Source organism: Pinus tabuliformis, chromosome 1_1, assembly GCF_031772625.1.
Source record: "Pinus tabuliformis cultivar Carrire ecotype Pingquan chromosome 1_1, CPIR1, whole genome shotgun sequence".
NCBI classification, from domain to species: Eukaryota; Viridiplantae; Streptophyta; class Pinopsida; order Pinales; family Pinaceae; genus Pinus; species Pinus tabuliformis.
Window position 1 is genome coordinate 828555197 of NC_142297.1, and position 22570 is coordinate 828577766.

Genomic DNA, 22570 nt, shown 5'->3' on the forward strand with positions numbered 1-22570 from the left:
GAATTGATTTGTGTTATAATCATGGTTATAATCAAATTTAAACATACATTTTTCATATGTTCTTTGTGGAGGTTGGCAGTTACCAAACCTTCTAGTTATATTGAATTATATCTTGAATGGTACATCATTAACGTTTGTGTTATCTTCTAGCAAAAGGCATGAATACATGGTTGTGTTCTTGCAGCTTGTGAAGTTGATTGGAGCTAAGGAGGCAAATCACATGGAATTTTTGAGAATTTTGAATATGACCAAGGATATATTGCATATGCATGAAAAACATGAGCTCAGGGTGATCATTGAGAAGTTATTGGATCCAACATGGATAGCAACCGGGTTGAAATTTGATACAGAAACATTGGTATTTTCTTTTACAACTAACTCTAATAAATTGTAGTTTATATAATTCTCTTGTTTCCCCTTTTCCCTTCAGCCTTGTTTTTGTTGTACATGGTAATTGATCACTAGGTGCAAATTTCAGTTGAAGAGAAAGTAGATTGACAATTAAACTCTTTAATACAAATGAAAAATCTTACTAAGGTTTTGAAGCATCCACATATGATAAGTTGCACTAATTTGCACGTGGTTTTGTTAGAAGTGCTTGTAGTATTTATTTTATTGATCTGTTTGGTTTAGCTAGTGTAAAAGAAGTAACATAGTATGCTTGCTATGTCAAAAAAGTTTTCTCAAGTTATGAATATAAACAGTATTATCTCATTGAAAAGCTTGCTTCTTGTTGGTGAAAAGAAAAATGACAATATTGGGAGACATATATCTAATTGGTGCACATTACATGTTTCGTTCTTGCTCGTATGTTCACCACTCTACACATAAAGGTGAGATACTTACCAACATCAAGCAGGTGTGTCTGCACTTTTTTGGGAAAAATTCAACTTATACTACTTCAAAAAGATGGCGCTAGATTTGTAATATATAGACATTAAAGTTACGTGAAGACACTCAAAGGTATGAACATTGACTTAATGGGCCTTTACCTTAATGGCCAAGGGGGCGATATGCTTCTGAGAAATATCAATTCTAGGTCTAACTTGATTTGGTAGTTGATATTTGAACACATTCATTTATCCTTATTAAAGGCAGGAGTTGTCTGCTTGAATAGTTGTTTTGTATTGTCTTTTACAATATAAAACAGTAATAGACAAGTGTATTAGCCATCAATCTAAGCAAGAATCCATGATTATCCAATTGTCGCATGAAATGGTGCCTTACCAAGCTATGGGGCAATGAACAGGTAGTTGAAGTCTTCTTGTAATCATGCCAAATATATCCTAGCTTTTGGACACTCGCATAAGACATACTGTACTAATTCCTCTGTTCAAGATTGAACACAGAATGTATTGGAGATGCTTGCTTCATTGTGTTTTAACTTTCGTTTCAACTCTTAGACCTTAATATTGCACCAACCATGATTTAGCTATTTTAATTTTAAAAGAGGTCTTTGCTGTTCAAAGAATCGAGCATCTCTTTTGGGACGTCCAAAATCACAAATCCTTCACTTACTATTCATCATGTAGTAATCAAGATTTTAACTCTCAATCTGTTGTACAAGTCCTTGGTGTCAGAATTGAAGGACCTTGCATTTCTCCACTTCTAGCCCCTCCAGTAATGTCTTGAATTCTAAATTCAAGGTTTAAACTGACATAATTTTGGGGATTATTTTGCAAACATACAGAAAGGCTAGTTTGTCAGCTCCACTTAGTCTTTGAACATAATTTAATTTTCTCCATATCTGCCATATTTTCTCCTCCATATTCCAAATATCTCCATAGAAAAGAGAGTAGTTTTTGGAAAATGTCTATCTAAGAGGGCATGGTTATAATCTAAGTTACAAGGCTTGTTGCTTAGGGGTCCCGTGTTGGTATCTTGTGTGTCAGTCATGTGATACGCTAGGACATGTGTCTGAACATGTTTGACATGTGTCCAAAAACCCGACACGTGCCAAACATGGTTGGATACATTCCATAGATGCCTCATAACATGTCAGACATGAAGGTCTGAAAAGAGACTTGACAGAGGCTTAAAAGGTCACTTTCACTTATTTTTTGTCACTTTCAACAGTGGAGAAACAGTTCTCAATGTGTAGCATCATGCAGGTGAAGGATAAAATCCACGTTTTAAGGGTTTCCGAATGATTTGAAAGCAGATTTTTCATTTCTCCAACAGTGATATCTTTCTTGATTCATGTCACAGAAATTGTAGTTAAAGCATCCAGGGTGACTGGTGAAGGTCAAACAAAAGGGGGGAATGTCACTGTTGGTGTTTCCCCCACTCATTCAAGGTCATCTATCTCTGTTACTATGCACTGCAGGTGCAGCTGCCAGTGCTGCTAAATACAAATGACCCTGATGTATCATGACAAAAGGCTTAAGAAAAAAACCATTGTGGAAGTATGTTATCTGGAAACAAGGGCCCAGGGGAAAGCTGTGTTGCAGGAAATGTTGCTTGGACGTGTAATTACTGAAATAATGAATTGGCCTTTCATGTGAATTGGAGTATGTAAAGCGGTGAATGCTAGCCAACAAGAAATACGGAAAGAGAAGATGATATTGGCTTGGGGAAGGTGGCAGGAGAAAGCAGGACACATAAAAATTAGGATCCTGTACCATTCCTAAGGGAACCATCTAACATATTTGGGAGTGGTATTGCATTTCTGCAAGCTAGAAATAGATTGGCTCCAGGTGGCATTCCATTGGGCAAGATCTTTCAACAAAAGAAATGAGAGGGCATCGATATTATCAGTAGGTCCCTTTTCTATTTCAATTTCATTTCATTTAGTATTTTATGGGCTCCTTTGTTTATTGAGATGTGTTGAGCTGTAGTTGAATAGTCTTTGAGTTCAGACTCTAAAGAATCTTAGAGCTATATTGTTAATTCAACGAAGAAAGAGTTAGACATGGTACTCATCCAGTGTGAGTATTATTTTTGATTGATGGGTAGACATAATGTGCCATACAATCATCATTTGCATAGTGCCCTCCATGAATTTACCAGTACTCTTGAAAGAGGCGGATGCTCTTGGACAATACAAAGATGCACAATATACGAGTGAGTTGTTCATGAAAGTGATCGAAAATGTAGGTTTTGATTCTATTGTGCAAATTATCACAATAATGCACCTATTTGTAGGGTGGTTGGCATGATTGTGGAAAATAAATATCAATAGATATCTTGGACACCTCACATTCATCATTATTTGAATTTATGACTTAAGTGCTATGCTGCCCGAGGATCCATTCGCCTTGAAAAACCCTCGTGGTCTATGTTTCAGTGATTCAACATTCTGGGACTTAGAAATAGCTTGGGGATGTTCTAGAATCGTTGGGGATGTCATCAGGGAAGCAGGGACTTCTAGGGAATTACCATTCAAGCCCTTGAATAAAAATCGAGGGCATTCAACTTCCTTTACCCCACCCATTGTTTAAGACTAAAAAATGAAAGAAACCTAAATCTAACCCTGTGAACACCTAAAATTAAAGCCCGCATGCCTCTAAACTTAAATCCTACCAATTGGCTCGACATATCATCTCATCCAACACTCTTCCACTCTCCTCTTTATGTTCTACTTTTTTTTATCTTCACCATCAACACTTATGGGCTATAATGCAAAAGACTTTAACCTATGCCAAGAGATTGATATGCAAATGTCATTTCGATTTATAGCTAGATAGAGAAGTCCAACTAGAAGCTATAGATAGAAATGCTAACTCACTTGAATTGACGTGTTTGAAGAATGAATGCTAGGGAAGAGGGTTATTAACTTCATAACATAATTAGCGAGATGTTTGGGCTGTTTAAGAGGGCCATATGCGATATAAATCAAATATGCTTAGTTAGGAAAGTAAGTAAAATATTTTTTTTCGAGTTCAATAGTGAGGGATCTACAAATAAGTTATATTAGAAGGTATAGGCCTGCGAATTGATGTTTTAATTTATTTCAATGTTTTATATTTATCATTCATGTTTTTGCTATATATATATATCCCCATCTTGTCTTCCACTATTTTTTTTTAAGGTGTACTCTTACCGTCTTGGGAACTCATCCCATCGTCCCCACCGTTCCCTTGTTTGCAAAGCTAGTGCAACATAGCTTAAAACTATTGCTTCGGTTGTGAAATGGATGGGAACTCTTATTGTTGATGCACATTGTACAAAACCATACAAATCCATACAGGTGACCTCAGAGTCTATAAAGATTACACACTTCTATTTGTTGAAATATGTAACTAGGTTCGGTCTTCATAATGACATATGTAATCATGATTTTATGTATTTAATGAAAAGAGAAAAATAAATTTATTATTGTTGTTCTTGAGGCATGGGTTTCATGCTCAAGGAAATTTATTTTATAGGTCAAGCTCCCATTGAGAGCTTTTAAGGCTTGTCAATAAGTCATTAAGTCATTTTCATGTATGAAAGACCCTTCTTGGGCATGTTACATATTGTAAAGAAAATTATTTGAGTCAAAGTTAGAGTCAAAAGACCCTCCAAGACCTTTTCTATGTGCTATAATCAAGTCGGCCCTCCAAAGAAGCAAGTCGGCCTATCAAAAGGACATGTCGACCTAGGGACAGTGTCAAGTCGACCCACAAACATGAGCAAGAAGCCTATATATAAGAGGCTAGTCGATCACCCTTGAAGTCACTCACTCAAGCATCTCGTGGAAGCACAAGAAGAGAAAAGATACATAGCGAAGGGAAGAAGAATTCAAGGAAAGGAAAAGTGAAGTTTGCAAAGACTGTTTTGGGCTATTCTTGTTCACACGTGCGAGGAGACTAGGGCTCAATTTACTGCAGCAGAACAGAAGTACAATCACCTCAAGAAGGCTGAAACAAGGTAAGAAGAAGATCCTTCTTGCAAGACGAAGTTACAAGGAGATCAACTCAAGGCAAGCAAAGGAGAAGAAGGGCTAAAATTGCCCTAATCCCATCACACGTGCAAAGGTTGCAGAAAGTTGCAGGAGGTCAAGGGTTGCAGGAAGAGAGGTCGAAATTGCAGACTAATGTTGTAGGGCCAAAGTTGAGAACGAAGAAGAAGTTGCAACAGTATTAAGGCAAGGTTGACTTTGTTTGACTTGGCAAGAAAAGGGCAAGGTATGACTTGGTCTTGGAGGAGTCTTGGTCAAGGGTCTAGGTCTTGGAATTCGTCAATTGAAGGTCTATAAGAAGAGAAGAATTCTTGTGGGTTTTCCTCTCAGTTGGAGAGGTTTTGGCCCTGGCTGATCGCCTATATCTTGTGTCCTCTTGTCTCATTGTTCTTTATGGTTTGGTAGTTGTTTGATGAAAAGAACACTAGACATAATCAAGTGAAAGAAGAAGCTAATTAAGTAAAAGTGTATCACAAGCACTTATCAAAGCAAGAGAAATCACCTATCTAACTGCCTCTAGATTTCTCGACACTATTATTGTTAAAGATTTCAAATATTTAGTTTTCTTCCTTGTTTTTCATGCCTAAGAGGTTGTGGGAGGTTAGGATCACACTTGGGGCGATTGTTATTTCATATTTTCAGTCTTTTGGAGAAAGACAAATCATAATGCTTTAGAAAGGTCAAGGACATCGTGTTAGATGATGGTTTGCGGGAGAGGGTAGATCTTAGCATCAAGATGATTGATCGTATCACTTCTTTGTTGCGGTTTGTAGGGACAAACCAACCCATCTTAGTAGATGTTTATGAGGGGTGGGGTGTTGGAAATACTGAGAAGGGGGTGAATCAATATTTCACTTCAAATAGTTAATTTTTAATCTTTAGAGCATTAATTAACATTAGCATCAAATCAAAACATAAATCAACATCACCATTCAAGAATGCACTGTTGAGAAATTTAGGGTAGCTAGATTAGGGTGATTTCTCTTACTTTGATAACTGCTTGTAATGTTGTTTTACTTAATTTGATGTACTTGAAATTAATTTCTTTCACTTGATTATTATTGTGTTCTTATAATCAAACAACTACCAAACTATGAAGATCAAAAGAATAAGAAGACATAAAATATAAGATGCTAGCGAAGGCCAAAACCTCTCCTTTTGAGAGGAAAACCCACAAGAATTCTTCTCTTCTTATAGAATCTTCAAATGACGAATTCCAAGACTTAAGACCCAAGACAAAGACCCCTCCAAGACCAAGTCAACCTCTCCTTTGATGAACCTTCTCTGCACAAAGTCAACCCAAGTCCTACTGCTCCAAACCTTCAGATTTCAGCGTCTACTTTAGATTTTTGGCCACTTCTTCAGGTCTGCAATTTTCAACTTCTACTGTAGAAACCCTAACTCGCATGTGTGGAGAAAAAATGGTGAATTTTTCCTTCTCTCTCCTTCACATAGTCTGAACTTCTTTCCTTGATAACTTGGCCTTCAGGCTTGATCCTTTTTGACCCTTGATTTTGGCTCCTTTGATGACTATAATTTTTTGCAGTAAATGATGTCCTAGACCCCTTGCACATGTGGGAGAATGTAGCCCTAAAACAATCCTTAAAACTTCGTTCTTCCTCCTTTTATGTTTTCCTCTTCTTCGTTGGCTATAATGATTCCTTTTCCCTTGTAATCGAACTTCTTGCATGCCTTTCAAATGAGGTTGAATGCTTCTTATATATAGGCTTCTAGGAAGCCCTAAATAGACCAACTTGACTTCTCTTGAAGGCCGAATTGTTGACTGCTAGACCAACTTGATCTTGGAGGGTCTTTATGACACCAGTTGACTTACATAAATTCCTTTGAACCTAAGTTGCACGAAGCGCTGAAACATTTTGGAGTTTCCGAAACGAGTACATTTAGGAACGTCACCTCCTAAAAATGGAAACATTGTCCGAAATGTCATATATCTTTATATATATATATATATATATATATATATATATAAATAAATTTATACATAAGTGAATAACACAATATCTTGCAAGAGAAAAGGGGAATAAGACCCATAGATGACAATTTAGAAGGAAAACCAAGTCTATATTAACTCTCATAGATGATTACATTATGGTTGAGTTTTGGTCGAGGTTTGAAGTTTCGGGTACGGGTACGTCTCGAAACGTCGGGTTCCTAGAAGTTTCGCGTAACATAGCTTTGATTTGATACGTGATGCCCAATAGGGTTTTTTACATATTACAATGACTCTTTGACTTATTTGACTTTATGACAAAGACCTAGAAGCACACAATGGGTGCTTTGACCTAAAATATATTGACCTTGAGGATGAAACCCATGCTATAAAAAATAATAATAATAATTTTTTTTCTCTTTACATCATATACATGAAATCAATAGTACATAAGATATTTGAAGACCGAACTTAGTTATATTTTCCAACGCTCCCTCTTAACTAGAGAGGTATTCATATACTTACAAGGTACATGGACATTCTCATACTGAAGTATTCTCATATTGAAGAATTCTCATAAGAAGAGTAAGATTGGTAAGCCATCTCATAAGCTTTTTAGCTTATATCAATGCATCTCATCATATCAATCAACATTGTCTTATAGCAATGCCTTGACTAACAACTCTATCTCTCCACTAGATTAGAGCAAAATGCAGGGGAGACAATGACTAATAGACACCTTCATCATTGTCTTTCAAGGCACATACCCCGTCTGGATGTTCACAAGGTATGGCCTTCTAGGACCATACCTATCTTGGATTATCACACCCTCAAGGAATTTCTTCTTCAACTACTCTTACCTATAGGATGCCCTGCCTCATCCTCAAAGTGTATCAATATCATTCTCAGATGCTTACCCAATCCTCCATTCTTTCTTCATAATGAAGACAAGAATGATGTGTCTATCTGTCCCTCTCAACTAGGGATGATATACTCATTCCTATAAAAGGAATATACCCAAGATCCCTCTTAACTAGGGACTTGCCCAAGTTCCCTCTTAACTAGGGACTTGTTTACAACAACAACTATTTGCTCTTTGGTAGAGATCATGGTACTATTAGTGGCTTGTAGAGCTCCTCCTTTCTGCATCATCATGTCATGGATGAACTTCAACGTCTTTATCATGGAGCTATCATCTTTCATAACTTCTTCGTAGGGCATCGACCATCTTCTCCATCACTTTCCTTCAACGAAACATAGTGTTGAACTAATAGTCATGTGATCCTTTTCTTCATTGGAAAGTGATCTTCCAGTCATTATCTAGCTATCCAAGCTACCTCTTCCAAGTCATGTTTCTTTCAGTATCTTCCATCCAATCTTACTAGTTGTAGATGAAATTCTACAACACTTTTCCGGTAGCCCCGTTTCAACCCAACCAGATGCTTTCTTTCAAAAATAAAAAAATGAACATTATCAAAGTTCTCCTTTTCCAACATACATATTAGGGTCTTCATACCTTCTCCATGGAGATGTCATAGCTAATCCTTCCAAAAGTTATCAAATGTTAATTACCTATCTTATGTGACTATAGATACATCTTTCACGAACTCTTCTTTTGCATATTGCTTCCTCATGATCTTCTATACATAGTTCCTTCATTATAGGAACCGTTGTTGCCAACTACCTCATTTTCCTTATGAGGTCATATAATGTTGATTTAATCTTGTCAATATGTAGAAGAGTTCAAGGCACATTACATTCATACCTTCATGTCTCATTCATAAGGAAGAGTCCCTTCTTCTTCAATCATGCTCATGAGATAAAGCATTCAACCATTCTATCTACAACTATATGATGACATGACTTTATCCATCTATTGATGTTAACAAATATATGCATACTTTTTTCTTCATGTGTTCATCTAGGCTTCCTTCAGCAACTTCCTTTCCTTGCTTGAAGATGAAAGTGCTTCAACCAATTTTTCATGCTGCAGTTCTTTGTCATCATACCTTCATCCTTCTAACCAGTAGATTCCATACTAGGTAGACTTATCTATGAGGCATTTGCTTCTTCTAAGTAGAGGTGAACCTTTTAACAAAGATTGTAATAGAGGATCTTAATGATCCTCATTCAAGATCTTATCTTGCTAAATGACTTGATTCAATCATTCAAACTGTTACTTTGATTATCCTTCTATGCTCCTAATGATGATGCCATGAGTTACTTCCTTTTTATCATGATGACTGCGATGCTTTCCATCATGACTGCTATCTTCTACAAACTGAAAAGAACTAAGTATATGATCTTTGACTTCTTCTTTTCAGGTTCTTCTACTTCTTCGATGACATGGGCTTCATTTCTTTCCTTTCTCTTCTTGTTGCCGTTCTTGATTTTAGGACATTTCCATTTGAAATGCCCATATCCATTGTTGATTTGTGTAGCTTGGGAGGTTCTCCAAGCCCTAGGGTTCAGGGTTTGGAGGGCAAAGCGCCACAAGGGTCACTCGTGGGTTTGGAATCGAAGGATGGGGTTCTGTGCCCAATCATGTTTGGGGCAATTTCGAAGGCACATTTCTACATGTGATGGTATGAGACGATAGAGGGCAGAAAGAAGAATCCAATGCTTCGAGAATGGTCGAATTTCGAGCTGTAGAAGTGGAGAAATGAATTTTTGAAGTTGACAAAATAATTATTGGTTTTCAAGTCATCTAGGCTTGATGTAAATTACTCCAATAGATGGGTCTCTTCACTAATTTGTTGGAGCCCCTCTTTAGGCTATAAAAAGAGGGTGAAGACATGTGTTTTAAGGCATCCACTTGTGCAACATTCCTCCAAGGAAAAGAGCTATGAATTCGATGGAGAAAGAGAGCCCTAGTCATAGCAAGAAAGGGTCAAGGACAACGTGGAGAGGTCTGTGTTTGAGGCCGAAGTTCTGGGATAGATTGCAGGCAGAAGCACAAATCCGAGGAGCTATTTGAGGGTTGTGTTGAGGGCCGAGGTGTTGGGCTACTAGGCCAAGGAGATGAGAGACATTATGCAACCATTTTGGTGACTGTTTGAGCTTATTTGAGGAGGCTGCAGCTACAAGAAGTTGTTATGCTAGGCCACAGGACATACCACACAACTGGAGGTTAGTTAAGGGTTGTTTAGGGAAGGACAAAACATTTAAAGGACAACGTGGCATGGGAGGAGCCTCTCCATGGTAGGTTGCAACCCTTGAGGGCTAGTCTTGATGACTGCGTGTTGGGTTAAGGGCTGTTGTACATGCCCTAACCAAAATTGCAGGAGAAACAATGCAAACAGTGGTGACATCAATGTTTCTGTGGAGGATTGTTGGGTCAAAGTGTTGAACAGAATTGGATTGTGACATTGCAGCCAGTTGTTGCCATGTGGAGGGTCTTCTGTGGTGGTGAAGAGTCTTCCTAGGGGCAGAACTAATAATGATTGGATTGGGTACCATTGATCTGATTGGAGGGCAGTGTGTTGGCTACCCAAAGTAGCCCTAGAGCAGTAGACCAGAAGGACATTCTTTGTGCGTGATTGGGTGAAATATTGCAACCTAATGAGTAGCTCTTGTTGGAAAATACTCAAAGGGGGGTGAGTCAATATTTCTTAGCAATTAACACTTTTAAATCTTTTCAGAGCATTAGTTAATCTTCAATTATTATTAATGTTTATGCAGTAATAACAGTGAATAAACGAAAATAGGAGGCACAAAATTTTTAGGTGGAAAGCCCCCCCCGGGTCAAAAACCACCGAACGCTTTTCTAATAAATTCTTTAATGTTCGGCCCCAACTGAAATGAAAGCAACAACTTCCTAGAATTCTAGAAAAAACATTCTTCTCCAGCTCCCACTGGAAGGACGCCCCAACGCTCTAGTTTTTTAAGTAATCAACTGAATGGATGCCCCAACACCCTAGACCAACCTACCACCCTGAAGTGTTCACAGGCTCCAACCTGTAGGCGACTTCATGCACCCGCCTAGCACCTCCCTGCACCCTATAATGACTGAAATGAGACAAGAGTGTGGATTCCCGTACTAGGGACAACGATCCACGATACAATATGATTTACAATGATTTTGATTGAACACCCAATCACACTATGACCTGCAACCCAACCATGACATCATCCCAACAAAGACTCCTATGCCTCCCAATAATGCCTTTTTGACTCTAGGCAGATTGACTCTTTTACAAAAATGACTCTTCCAATGATGGCACTTTTACAAATGACTATTTTACAACTTTACAATGATGGCTCTTGTCCTTGACACTAATATACGGATGGCTGTCATGTCTTCAAAGGATGTCCCACTACAATGCTTCCTTTGATTTGATACTTCAGCTCTTGAATGCTCGCTTGATGCTGTCCTTGAGTCTTCTTCTACCTGCAGGCTGCATGCAAATTGCCCAATGGAACGCAATCCCAAAGCAAAACAAATAAACACAACACCCCTTTAACAAAACTTACCTCTGCCTGCAAAGAGAATTAGTACAATAGTAATAAACATACTAAAATTTATGTTAGCAGAAATAGAAATGCAACAAAAGAAATATAACAATACTTGCTTGTCTCTTTTCTTGATGGCACTGAAATCTCAATGATGCTCAGGCTTCACTCTTCTTTGGTGATCCGAAAACTTTTGCTAGACACTAGACAACAATGCTGCGAACATCGGCATTGGGATAAAATCGGCAAGGGTCCGAAAAACCAAAAAATCGTAAAAATCAGGAAAATATTGGTAAAATCGGTAAACATCGGCAAAATCAGAATACCATCAAAATATTTGTAAAAATCGGCAAACATCGGCTAGGGCTAAAAATCGTGATTTTGAGATAAAAGGGGGATGTTATGGAGATGTTCGCATCACTGCTAGACAGACCTACACTTGACACATTTGATGACACTATCCCTGACATGAGCTAGATATTATACAGTCCTAAAACTGGCTCTTAAAGGCCTACAAGTTGTGCCCTAAAAACTGCTGCAAGCCTTACTACTTACCTTGATGATATGCCTTATCCACTAATCTGAAACGAGCCTTAACCAGTTCTGAACACAAGGTATAAATACAGATTTGGATCTTAAATGAAATAAGCTTAAGATATTGCAATGTTACCTTAGTGCTGCCATGGAAACAACTCCAGCTCTCGGCCTCCCTCAAATCAACCCAATCAGCCTTCAAACATAGTCCTATTTTGTCGTCTTGACCTTGGACTCCTGCCCAATAATATTGGCCTAAGACACAGCTAACTTTGGACCCCAAACAGTCTCTGTAAACTCAGCCCTAGATAACTCTCCGCTGGCTCATTTTAACTCCAAGTTTTGCCACAAACTAGGCCTCGGGGGGCCTCAGAAACAATACGCTGCCACAGGGCATAGGAAACGCTCACGCTGCCATAAATCTCATGCTGTAATATAAGTCATATGCTGCAATATTATGCTGTAATGTAAGTCATAAATCCCATATTTTTTCACGCTGTAATATAAGTCATACGCTTGCCCAACGAATCACCAAACACAAATAAAATTGATCCCTAACCCTCTGAATTTTCTGCGTTGACCACCAAAGGGTTGGATGAAGATTTTGAGAGCCCTTTACACAAGATAATTCGTTACATTCATACATTAGGATATATCAAAGTTTCCTTTTATAAATAATCTATATGAATAGAGGGGGCTTTCAATATGACCGTTGGAGGACAAATGAACTTGATGTTTTAATTTTTACGTTGGATTTGTTTTTTATTTATGTATTTAATTAAATAATATATCACCTTAAGCCTTAATAAAACAAATTACATGTTGATTGTGTTTAGAATGTGTTATAGTGCTTTGGAGATGGCTTCATTAAGTGAATGTTGGAAAGGACACATTTTGATTTTCTATTTTTTTTAATAAAATTAATTTAATTTAATAGTTACTGATAAATTGTTTGTTTAAGCTCTAAGGAATTTGTACACTAACTCTCTTTGGTGCGTTTTGTAGGTGGCACATGAGTGAATTAAGTCAATGATTGATATATTGTCTTTGGATTTTTCAAGTTATTCAACTTATACGAAGTGAGATTACGGTGAGAATCCCTGTCATATATTGACAACCGTTGGTGAATAAGGTGTCATGTCTCTACCCCTGGGGTTTTAGCCCACTAATGGGGTATTCGACTTGCAACACAAATAACTCTTAAACCGTGAAGAACTAGGAGGCGTACCATATAGCAATGGAAACATCTCGATGAGTAGAATCCATCTAGAAGATCCTTGACTCAGAACAGGATGAGTTGTCAAGTCAAAATGCCCATGCAAGATCAGGGTAGCCCGTGGTGTTGCTTGGGTTGGCATCAATGACAACCACTAATCAACAACTCTTTGATGGATGAAAGCGGCTACTAAAAGGCAGATTGGAGCTCAGGTGTACATGCAGCAGAAGTGACTTGCAACATTGTTAGGTGGCAACCCTCTTTGAGTTTTGATGTGTAGTGGTTTTGATGGACTTAGGCACTACTAGTGAGCAGTATGGTAGCGAAGGACCGATAGGACAAGATACGACATAGAAGTTGCAACGAAGTTTGTCATTGTATCTTGTATACCATAGACTGTTGTATTATTCAGATTTGGTTTAATATAACGAAGATTGGGATGCTTTATATTTCCGTTGTGCAAAGTAGTTTATGGTTGAGATTCTTGATTTGGTAGCGTTAGTGATTTAAGACTCTAACCTAGACCCAAGGTCGTGGAAAATCAACATTCATTACATTCATAGCATTGAATCTTAGACATGTCAATTTTCTTTTGAAATCTTTTCTAAGACTTTCCTTTCTTCCTTGCCATGGTTGTATATGCTTGAGTTTGTTCACTTGATCCAACATCATTCTTTGCCTTCAATTTGGTTTCTTCAATTTTTCATAATGACCATAGATCATTGAATGGGGTAGTTTGCTTCTTTCCATAGATACTAGATACAAAGTTGCCCCATTCATTTGGTATTGCATTGAGCACAATGGTGGTCATTTCTGGATCAAACATTGCTTCTCCTAGCTCTTGTGGTTGATCTCTTATTTGAGATACCCTCATAAGGTATGAGGCTACCCCTTCTTTCTTTGATACCTTCATCTTGTATACTTTAGTCCTTAATGATATAATTTCTCTTGTAGTACTTACAAAGAACAATTCCAACAATTTTTCATAGATCTCTTTCGATGTCTTCAACTTTGCTACATAGGAAATGAGGGAATCCTTGATTGACTCATTAAGAATTCTTTGAGCTCTTACTTGTCCTTTCATATACTTTGTTAGTGCTTGAGATTGCTCATGAGGAGGTTTGGTGATTGAGCCCGTGACATATTCACTAACTTCATTTTCTAAGAGGATTAATTCTATTCTCTTTTTCCATGCAAGGTAATTTGATGCCCCAACAAGTTTGTTGTTATCCTTATAGAAAGAAGTCATTGTAGATTGAGACATAAAATATAGAATACTTACTTGTCAAGTGAAGATGCTTCTTTGATGATGATATCTTCCACTAAATTCCTTCTTGATGATGTTGACTTCCACTGCTCCTTTGACAATTGAAGATGCCTCCTTTATGATGATTGCATGATGATCTTTTTCAAGGATATTTGAGATGTGATATTTTCTTCCAAGAGAAGGAGATTACCTTGATTCCTTTGATGATGGAGCATTCTTCTTGCTTCCTTTGGATGTAGTGTAGAATGTGAAGGCTTCCAAAAATACTTTAAGTGTGTAGAGCCTTTTGAGTGGAGGTGGGGTACTTGAGGCCTTCTTTCTTCTTTCAAGAGTTCCTTCCTTTAAGATGATGTGTAGATTAGTCTTCCTCGATGGTCTTTAGTTCTCCTTGATGACATGATTTCCTTGATGCTCTTCCTTTAGGATGATGTGTAGATCAGTCTTCCTTGATGCGCTTTAGTTCTCCTTGATGACTTGATTTCCTTGATGCTCTTCTTATGTTTGGCCCTTATGTATCCTTCTTTAATGCAGTGATCTTCAAGTTGCCTCTTCTTCCTGTCACCTTAGCTTTGATACCATGTTGAGAAATCTAGGGTAGCCAGATTAGGGTGATTTCTCTTACTTTGATAATTGCTTGTGATGTTCTTTTACTTAACTTGATGTACTTGTAATTAACTTCTTCTTTCACTTGATTATTGTTGTGTTCTTATCATCAAATAACTGCCAAAATATGAAGATCAAAAGAACAAGAGGACACAAAATATAGGCTACTAGCCAGGGCCAAAACCTCTACTCAAAGAAAACCCACAAGAATTCGTCTCTTCTTATAGAATCTTGAAATGATGAATTCCAAGACCTAAGACCAAAGACAAAGTCCCCTTCAAGACTAAGTCAACCTCTTCTTTGACGAACCTTCTCTTGCACAAAGTCAACCTAAGTCCAACTGCTCCAAACCTTCAGATTTCAACCTCTACTTCTGATTTTCGGCCACTGCTTTAGGTCTGCAATTTTCGACCTCTACTATAGAAACCCTAACGCGCATGTGTCGAGAAAAGGTGGTGAATTTTTCTTTGTCTCATCTTCGCTTAGTTTGATCTTCTTTCCTTGATAACTTGGCGTTAAAACTTGATCCTTTTTGGCACCTGATTTTGGCTCCTTTGATGACTGTAATTTTTTGCAGCGAATGATGTCCTAGACCCTTCCCACATGTGGGAGAATGTACCCCTAAAACAATCCTTAAAACTTTGGTCTTCCTCCTTTTATGATCTCCTCTTCTTTGTTGGCTATAATGCTTCTTTTTCCCCTGTAATCGAACTTCTTACTTGCCTTTCAAATGAGGTTGAATGCCTCTTATATATAGGCTTCTAGGAAGCCCTAAATAGGCCGACTTGACTTCTTTTGTAGGCCAAATTGTTGACTGCTAGGGCGACTTGATCTTGGAGGGTCTTTATGACACAGATTGACTTACATAAATTCCTTTGACTTGATACATGATGCCCAATAGGGTCGTTTACATACTACAATGACTCTTTGACCTATTTGACTCCATGACAAAGCCCTAGAAGCTAAGTTGCAGGAAATGTGGGCAGAGGGTCCGTTTCTGTACGGAAACAAAACGAAAACGGGGAAACCCATATGGTAGGGCCCAGAAACGCGTTTTCGTCCGTACTGCCCTGTTTCTCGAGGAGGAAACATGGCCAGTATGGCCAAAAACGTGTTTCCGAGCTGTACGTCGGAATTTCCTCTTGTAACTTGACTTTTTCTTGTATTTCTATTTTTTATTTTCTCGCTTCTAATTTTTTTATTGGGCGACTCAAATATCCTCTAGATGCTTCTAGATGTCTCTCAAGTTATAAAAGAAAGGAGTTTTTTGAGTGGGGCAGCCGAATGTTCAAGCCTATGGCCCTAGTGTTGATATGTAGTTCATGGTAATGTTAAATTCTTAAAAGTGATATTCTCCTTTATTTTTCATTTTCATCCTTTTACTTAAATTTTTAATGTTACCATGAAATGACTCAGGATGTTTGAGAGTGGTTTCGCCCTCATTGGATTTCATATAGAGAAAGTAGAATTTTAGATCTCACTCAAAATCTAGCAGACTTATCTGTTTTTCAGGATTTCAGGATTGGGGGGATTGCATTGTTTCCATTGGATTTTATCATGTGCTAGGGTATGGAACTTGTATTTAATCAAGAGAACCAAGCCCTCTATGCAGGGGAGACTCCCAATAATCAAGAGCATGTAGGGTACTAGGGTATGAAACTTGTATTTAATCAAGAGCTCTAAGGTCGTTTAACTATGTAGGAGGAGACTCCCAATCAAGCACGAGACAAGAAATTAGAAATTTCTCATGGCTGATTTTGGATATTTCTATTTTCATTATGTGATCATTCATGAGTAAATGTGATGTAAATTTAGAGACTTATAGTTTATGCATTGACAATTGACAATTTTACCATAATGTAATAAATTAGAATGTATCATATATACTTTATGATTGCACATATTTCTTAAATGTCCTTGTTGACCACTATGTGTCAACTAGTCATTAGCAGTACGCCCCCTTTTTCGCAAAAGGGATAACGTTTGAGCAACGTGTCCGTGCCTTTCGACAGTCATCGTCGACTTGATCAATTTATGTTGTAAACCCAGTCTGCATGTGTGAATTGTAAATAATCTTAGCAGATATGAGTCATGTACGTAAATTGCCTAGGTGGACCTAATTTCCTAGTGATAATCTACGTTTTGGAAGGTTTTTGTCTCACCGATCCGTGATCGGCAGAGTTTTCCTTCAGCCGAACCCCAAATCCGGCATGGATTTTGTCATTAGAATCTTAGGAGAATCCTAGTGTGTTAATCTGCTAGATTATAGTTGTGTCGCAGAACTGGGTGGTTTATGAGGGTCTATGTCAAATGGGTTTTCCCCCTTGAGATGTAAAGTTGTAAAAGTTATGATGTAAAGTGTCTTGAGGGTTAGAAAATGTTCTAATCCCCTCATAAAAGTCCCAAGTCCTAGGTCCTAGGTCATTTTTCCAAAGGATAAGTTCGAGGATCCATTTAAAAATAAATTAAAAATTAAAAAATTAAAAAATAACTAAAAAATAAAAATTTTAAAAAATAAAAAATAAAATAAAATTTATAAAATAAATTAAAAAATAAATAAAAACTTAAAAAATAATTAAATAATAATATTTTGAGTAAATAAATGCAGAATTTCAATTTTTTAATGCATTAAAAATTCGACGGATGAGATTAAGAGATATCTTGATCCTCATTGACGGTCGAGATCGTTTTGACATGGATCACTCGAACTAGCCGTTGGGAAATTTTCCTTTAAATAGGGTGCTAGGGGTTATTTGAGATCATATTAGATCTGAGAGTCTGGTGCTAAAGAAAGTTCTCTTGTAGTCATTTTTGTGCAATAAAGAAAGACTTTGGGGTTAAAAATCTTGCTGGTGTTACTCTTTTGGAAATGCTGTAAGATTGTTTTATTTTTTTGCATAATTTTATTTTCAGCCATTGATGGTAGCTTAATGAAGATTGATCTAGGAACAGGTATCTTGTCTAATCTTTGGGGTTTGAATGATAGTTTAGATTCTGAAATATAGTGGCAGGTATCTCCATTTGATCTAGGTTTCACTATTGTTTTCTCCCTCTATGTTAATGGTTGATTTTAAGCTGTGCATGAAATCCTTTTTTTTAGATTACCGGGTGCTAGGGGAAGTTATCGGCTGAACTAGCCAACTCTCGGATTGTGTTTTCTGAAAGAGCCCAGCGAGTTCTTGATCCCGGGCTTATCATTTGAAATTTTTTATGAATGCATGCAGGGTTTTTTGAAGTGTCTCACATTAAAATTAAATTCTGATAATACAACTGTGATTATTGACAAATCTGGCTACTAAAGAGCCTTAGATCTGTAAATACTGTAAATTGTTTAGCTGGTTTTAGGGTTTTCAGTTTATTTTTGGCACATTTTACCTCTGGGTGTTTGTTCTGCCGTTTCAGGTTGTAGATCTGAAGGTGAGCTTAAATCTTGAAGCCAGATCTATGCCCTCGAGGGTAAGATCTGGCCTCAGAATCAGTTTTCTGCAGGAACATAGTTCTGCTGTCTGGAGTTTCATTTGCGTTGCAGGAAAAGAATTTTATTTTGAAGTGGGTTTCTCCGCACTTACGTACAACCATCCTCATTGTTCCTATCCTTCTCCCTACGCAGTTGTTTGCTCATCTCAGTGGCTTCCTTCAACTGCCAACAGCCACCCTCAACTCCTTTCGATCGCCTTCTCCACGCTATCCCTGTCCTCATCCATCTTTGCATTCCAGATTCTTCTTCATCTCACCTCAAGCAAATAACTCTCAAAGCTGCCATTCTGGCACTGCTGTGACTCCTCCGTCATACCACGCAACATTGCCTTCAGCTGATCCCACTCCAATCCTCGCTGCGTCTACCATCGAGCTGCCATCTCTGCCTATGTGCTGCTATCCCTTCTGCATCTTCACCTTGCTTTCTTCTGTGTATTCCTGCCATCGAAAATCATCCAGGCGTGCGGGTTTGAAGATCAGCGTATCATTTTTTTTGGGAAAGTTCTTTCAGGTTCTGCGCAGTTTATTTCTCTGCGTCTTTTTCTTCCTGCGTGGTCAAATCCTTTGCAGCCGCTGTCCTGCAGAGACAAACGCATGTTTCAACTTTCATAAGCGTAGGCAGAAAATTCGATTTTTGGGTTTTGAAATGGCATAAAGTTTAACGTAGGTAGCATTTAGGGTTTTAGTTTTAATTTTTAGTTTCATTTAAATTTTGTTTATTTTGAAAAATTAAAAAAATACGTATGCTTTGTATAGTTTAGTTTTAGATTGAAATTGTAAATTTCTTTTTTTAGCTTTTAAATTTATTTTAGTTCATTTCTGTATAGTTTTGTTTTTTTGATTAGAGTCGTAATTTTTTTTTTTTTAGTTTTGTTTTATTTAAAAAACATTAAAAAATAAAAAAAAGTCAATTTTCATAAATTAAATTAGATTTTGATTTTAGTTTAGATTTTGTATAGTCTTTAGGTTATTTTAAATTTAGATTTAAGTTTAGTTTAGGATTTTAGAATTGAATGGTTAGTTTTAGAATTTAGTTTTATTTTTATTTTTAAATCCTGAATCTTTATAAAAAATATAAAAATCAATTTTTTGTTTTAAATTAGATTTTATTTGGATGGTAAGTTTTGTTCCATTTTAAAATCATAAAAATAAAAAAAAAATTCATAAAAAGATAAAAAAAAGTTCCTTTTTATTTTAGTTTAGATTAGATTTTAATAATTTCAAGTTTTGTTTTAGTTTTAGTTTAGATTTTAATTTTAATTTTTGTTTTAAAATTAAAAAAATAAAAATATATAAATAAATAAAAATAATAAAATAATAAAAATAAAAATGTTTCTTTTAATTTAGTTTTATTTAGATTTTTGATTCAAAGTTTCATTTAGTCTTTAATTTTCTTTTATTTGAAAAATATAAAAAAAATATTTTTTAAAATTTTTTTTGCCATTTTGAGTGTTGCCTCAGCAATTTCTTAGGTTTCATCTTTTCTGCTGAGGCTAAAATGTTGATGTGGGTATTAATGTTTAAATGTTCATATGAAGATTAACTACATGAATGTGATCTCCGGTTAGCATTTTAAGTGATTGTGTATCGAGCTTTATCTTTCGAAATTTTAAATTGCTGGAATATCATTAAGCCATTAAGCATTTTGTCGCATTTGATAAAAGTTAATCATTGCTTGGGTTATTTGATGATAAATGTTTGTTTTACATGGTTCATATTTCTGCAACATCTAATCATTGGCTCCATAAGGCACTGGTCCATTAACTTCTAAATCAACTAAGTGCTTGTTCCCCCTCGTGCCTCCCAACCCAACTGGTCCTCAGTTGGTCATTCATTTTCCCATAGGGTCTACCCCCCTTAGCTGCGGGAGACAGGCTTAAACAGAGAGATTGGGGATCAGGGTGATAGCCCCCGGTCTGAGCATTGCCGTGACAATCTATGTGACAACATTTTTTGGTGCCGTTGCCAGGGACAGAGTTTTTTCTGTCCTTGGTTTATTCGACATTCATCATTATTTCTTCTTTCTTATTTTTCATTTGAGCTGGCAGAGTCAAAATTTTTTAGCATCATCTCATCTTTTACGCCATTCATTAGCCTGTCAAACGACCAACATTCTTTGGCGTCTTTTGATCTTTTCATCACCTTATCTTTCGTCATATCAGCAACTTCCCTTCGATTTGTTTCTTGTTTGGGTGGCGACTCCATTTTCTTATTTTTCCCAGACAAGAAGCCTCTATCATATCAGCTTGTTGGTTACTTTTTGGATCCTAGAATTTGACTCATTGTTCAAGTGGCGACTCCACTGGTTTCATTTATTAATTTTCTTGAGCAGAGATCTCTTTCTATCATCCATTTGATCCCTTATTATTCATCATGGATTATTCGTTTAAACCATGTCATTTTACTAATGTTCGCCATGATATTCCGGAGGTGGCCATTTCTAAATTACTTGTGTTCTCGGGTGGTGATTCAGTCGCTGTTAAAAAGCATCTAGGCTGGTTTACTCGTATAATGATCATGTATTGTAGATCTCCTCAGTATAATCATGAAGATGTCAAAATGCATCTATTTGTCCTTTCTTTAGAAGATGATGCTTTGAATTGGTTTAATAGTTGTCCTGAAGATTCCTTCACTTCTTTGCAAGACATTGTCGATGCTTTTAAAGATAGATATGGTGATCCAGATAGCTCGCCTTGTGCCCCTAAAATTGTGCAACAGAATGAAAGTAATCTTATAAAAGGTTCCGCTGTTGATGAAAGATTTCAAGACAATGCTTCATATCAGAATTTGCCATCCACTTGTGCCATTGCAGATCATAGTGGAAAAGTAGGAACAAATTGTAAAAACAGTGTTGACAATGAAAAGGAAGATCATAAGCAAATTATACAAGAACTAATGCTACTGGTAAAAAATATGGAGATCAATCAAACTAATTACGCCAATGATGTGAGAATTTTATGCACCCACCTGGAAAAGCGTAATAGGGAGATAGAGATCATGCAAATTAGCATACTAAGGAAATTGAGGCCATGAAGACTAATCATGACACATAAATTAGTTTTATGAAGACTAATAAGTTAATTTAGTTTTATTTAGATTTTTGATTCAACGTTTCATTTAGTCTTTAATTTTCTTTTATTTGAAAAATATAAAAAAAATATTTTTTAAATTTTTTTTTGCCAGTTTGAGTCTTGCCTCAGGAATTTCTTAGGTTTCATCTTTTCTGCTGAGTCTAAAATGTTGATGTGGGAATTAATGTTTAAATGTTCATATGAAGATTAACTACATGAATGTGATCTCTGGTTAGCATTTTAAGTGATTGTGTATTGAGCTTTATCTTTCGAAATTTTAAATTGCTGGAGTATCATTAAGCCATTAAGAATTTTCTCGCATTTGATAAAAGTTAATCATTGCTTGGGTTATTTGATGATAAATATTTGTTTTACATGGTTCATATTTCTGCGATATCTAATCATTAGCTCCATAAGGCACTGGTCCATTAACTTCTAAATCAACTAAGTGCTTGTTCCCCCTCGTGTCTCCCAACCCAACTGGTCCTCAATTGGTCATTCATTTTCCCATAGGGTCTACCCCCCTTAGCCGCAGGAGACAGGCTTAAACAGAGAGATCGGGGATTAGGGTGACAGCCCCCGGTCTGAGCGTTGTCGTGACAATCTGTGCGACAACAGTCCTAATATATATATATATATATATATATATATATATATATATATATATATATTCGCATTTCCCCGTTTCCAAAATTTGAGGGGGTCTTGTTTCGCACCTGTGCCCGTTTCAGAAACTCATACCCGTTTCCCTGTTTCATGCAACTTAGCCTAGAAGCACACAATGGGTGCTTTGACCTTAAGCTAAATTGACATTGAGCATAAAACCCGTGCAATAAATAATAATAATAATAATAATAATAATAATAATTTTCTTTTTTCTTTACATCAAATACATGAAATTAATAGTACATAAGACATTATGAAGACCGAAGTTAGTTACATTTTCCGACATGCACAATATCAAAGACAGTAGACACGAGATTTTTAGGTGGAAACCCTTTCGGGAGAAAAACCACTAGTTGCTTTTAATATGGGTCTTTAAAGATTATATCAACAAGAAGCTCCAACTTCCAAGGTTCTCCAACAACAATTGGAATGAGATTCCAACCCCTTGATT

General features: G+C 36.7%; 1 protein-coding gene across 4 annotated transcripts in view; it reads left to right on the top strand.

The window, feature by feature from the left end:
• Positions 1-22570, top strand: part of MSH1 (MUTL protein homolog 1) — a 512649-nt gene that overhangs the window by 334006 nt on the left and 156073 nt on the right. For all 4 annotated transcript variants that reach the window (XM_089392823.1, XM_089392822.1, XM_089392821.1 and 1 more), the window contains exon 15: positions 185-358. In XM_089392823.1, coding sequence (XP_089248949.1) covers positions 185-358 — 174 coding nt within the window. The remainder of the gene's footprint in view (positions 1-184; positions 359-22570) is intronic.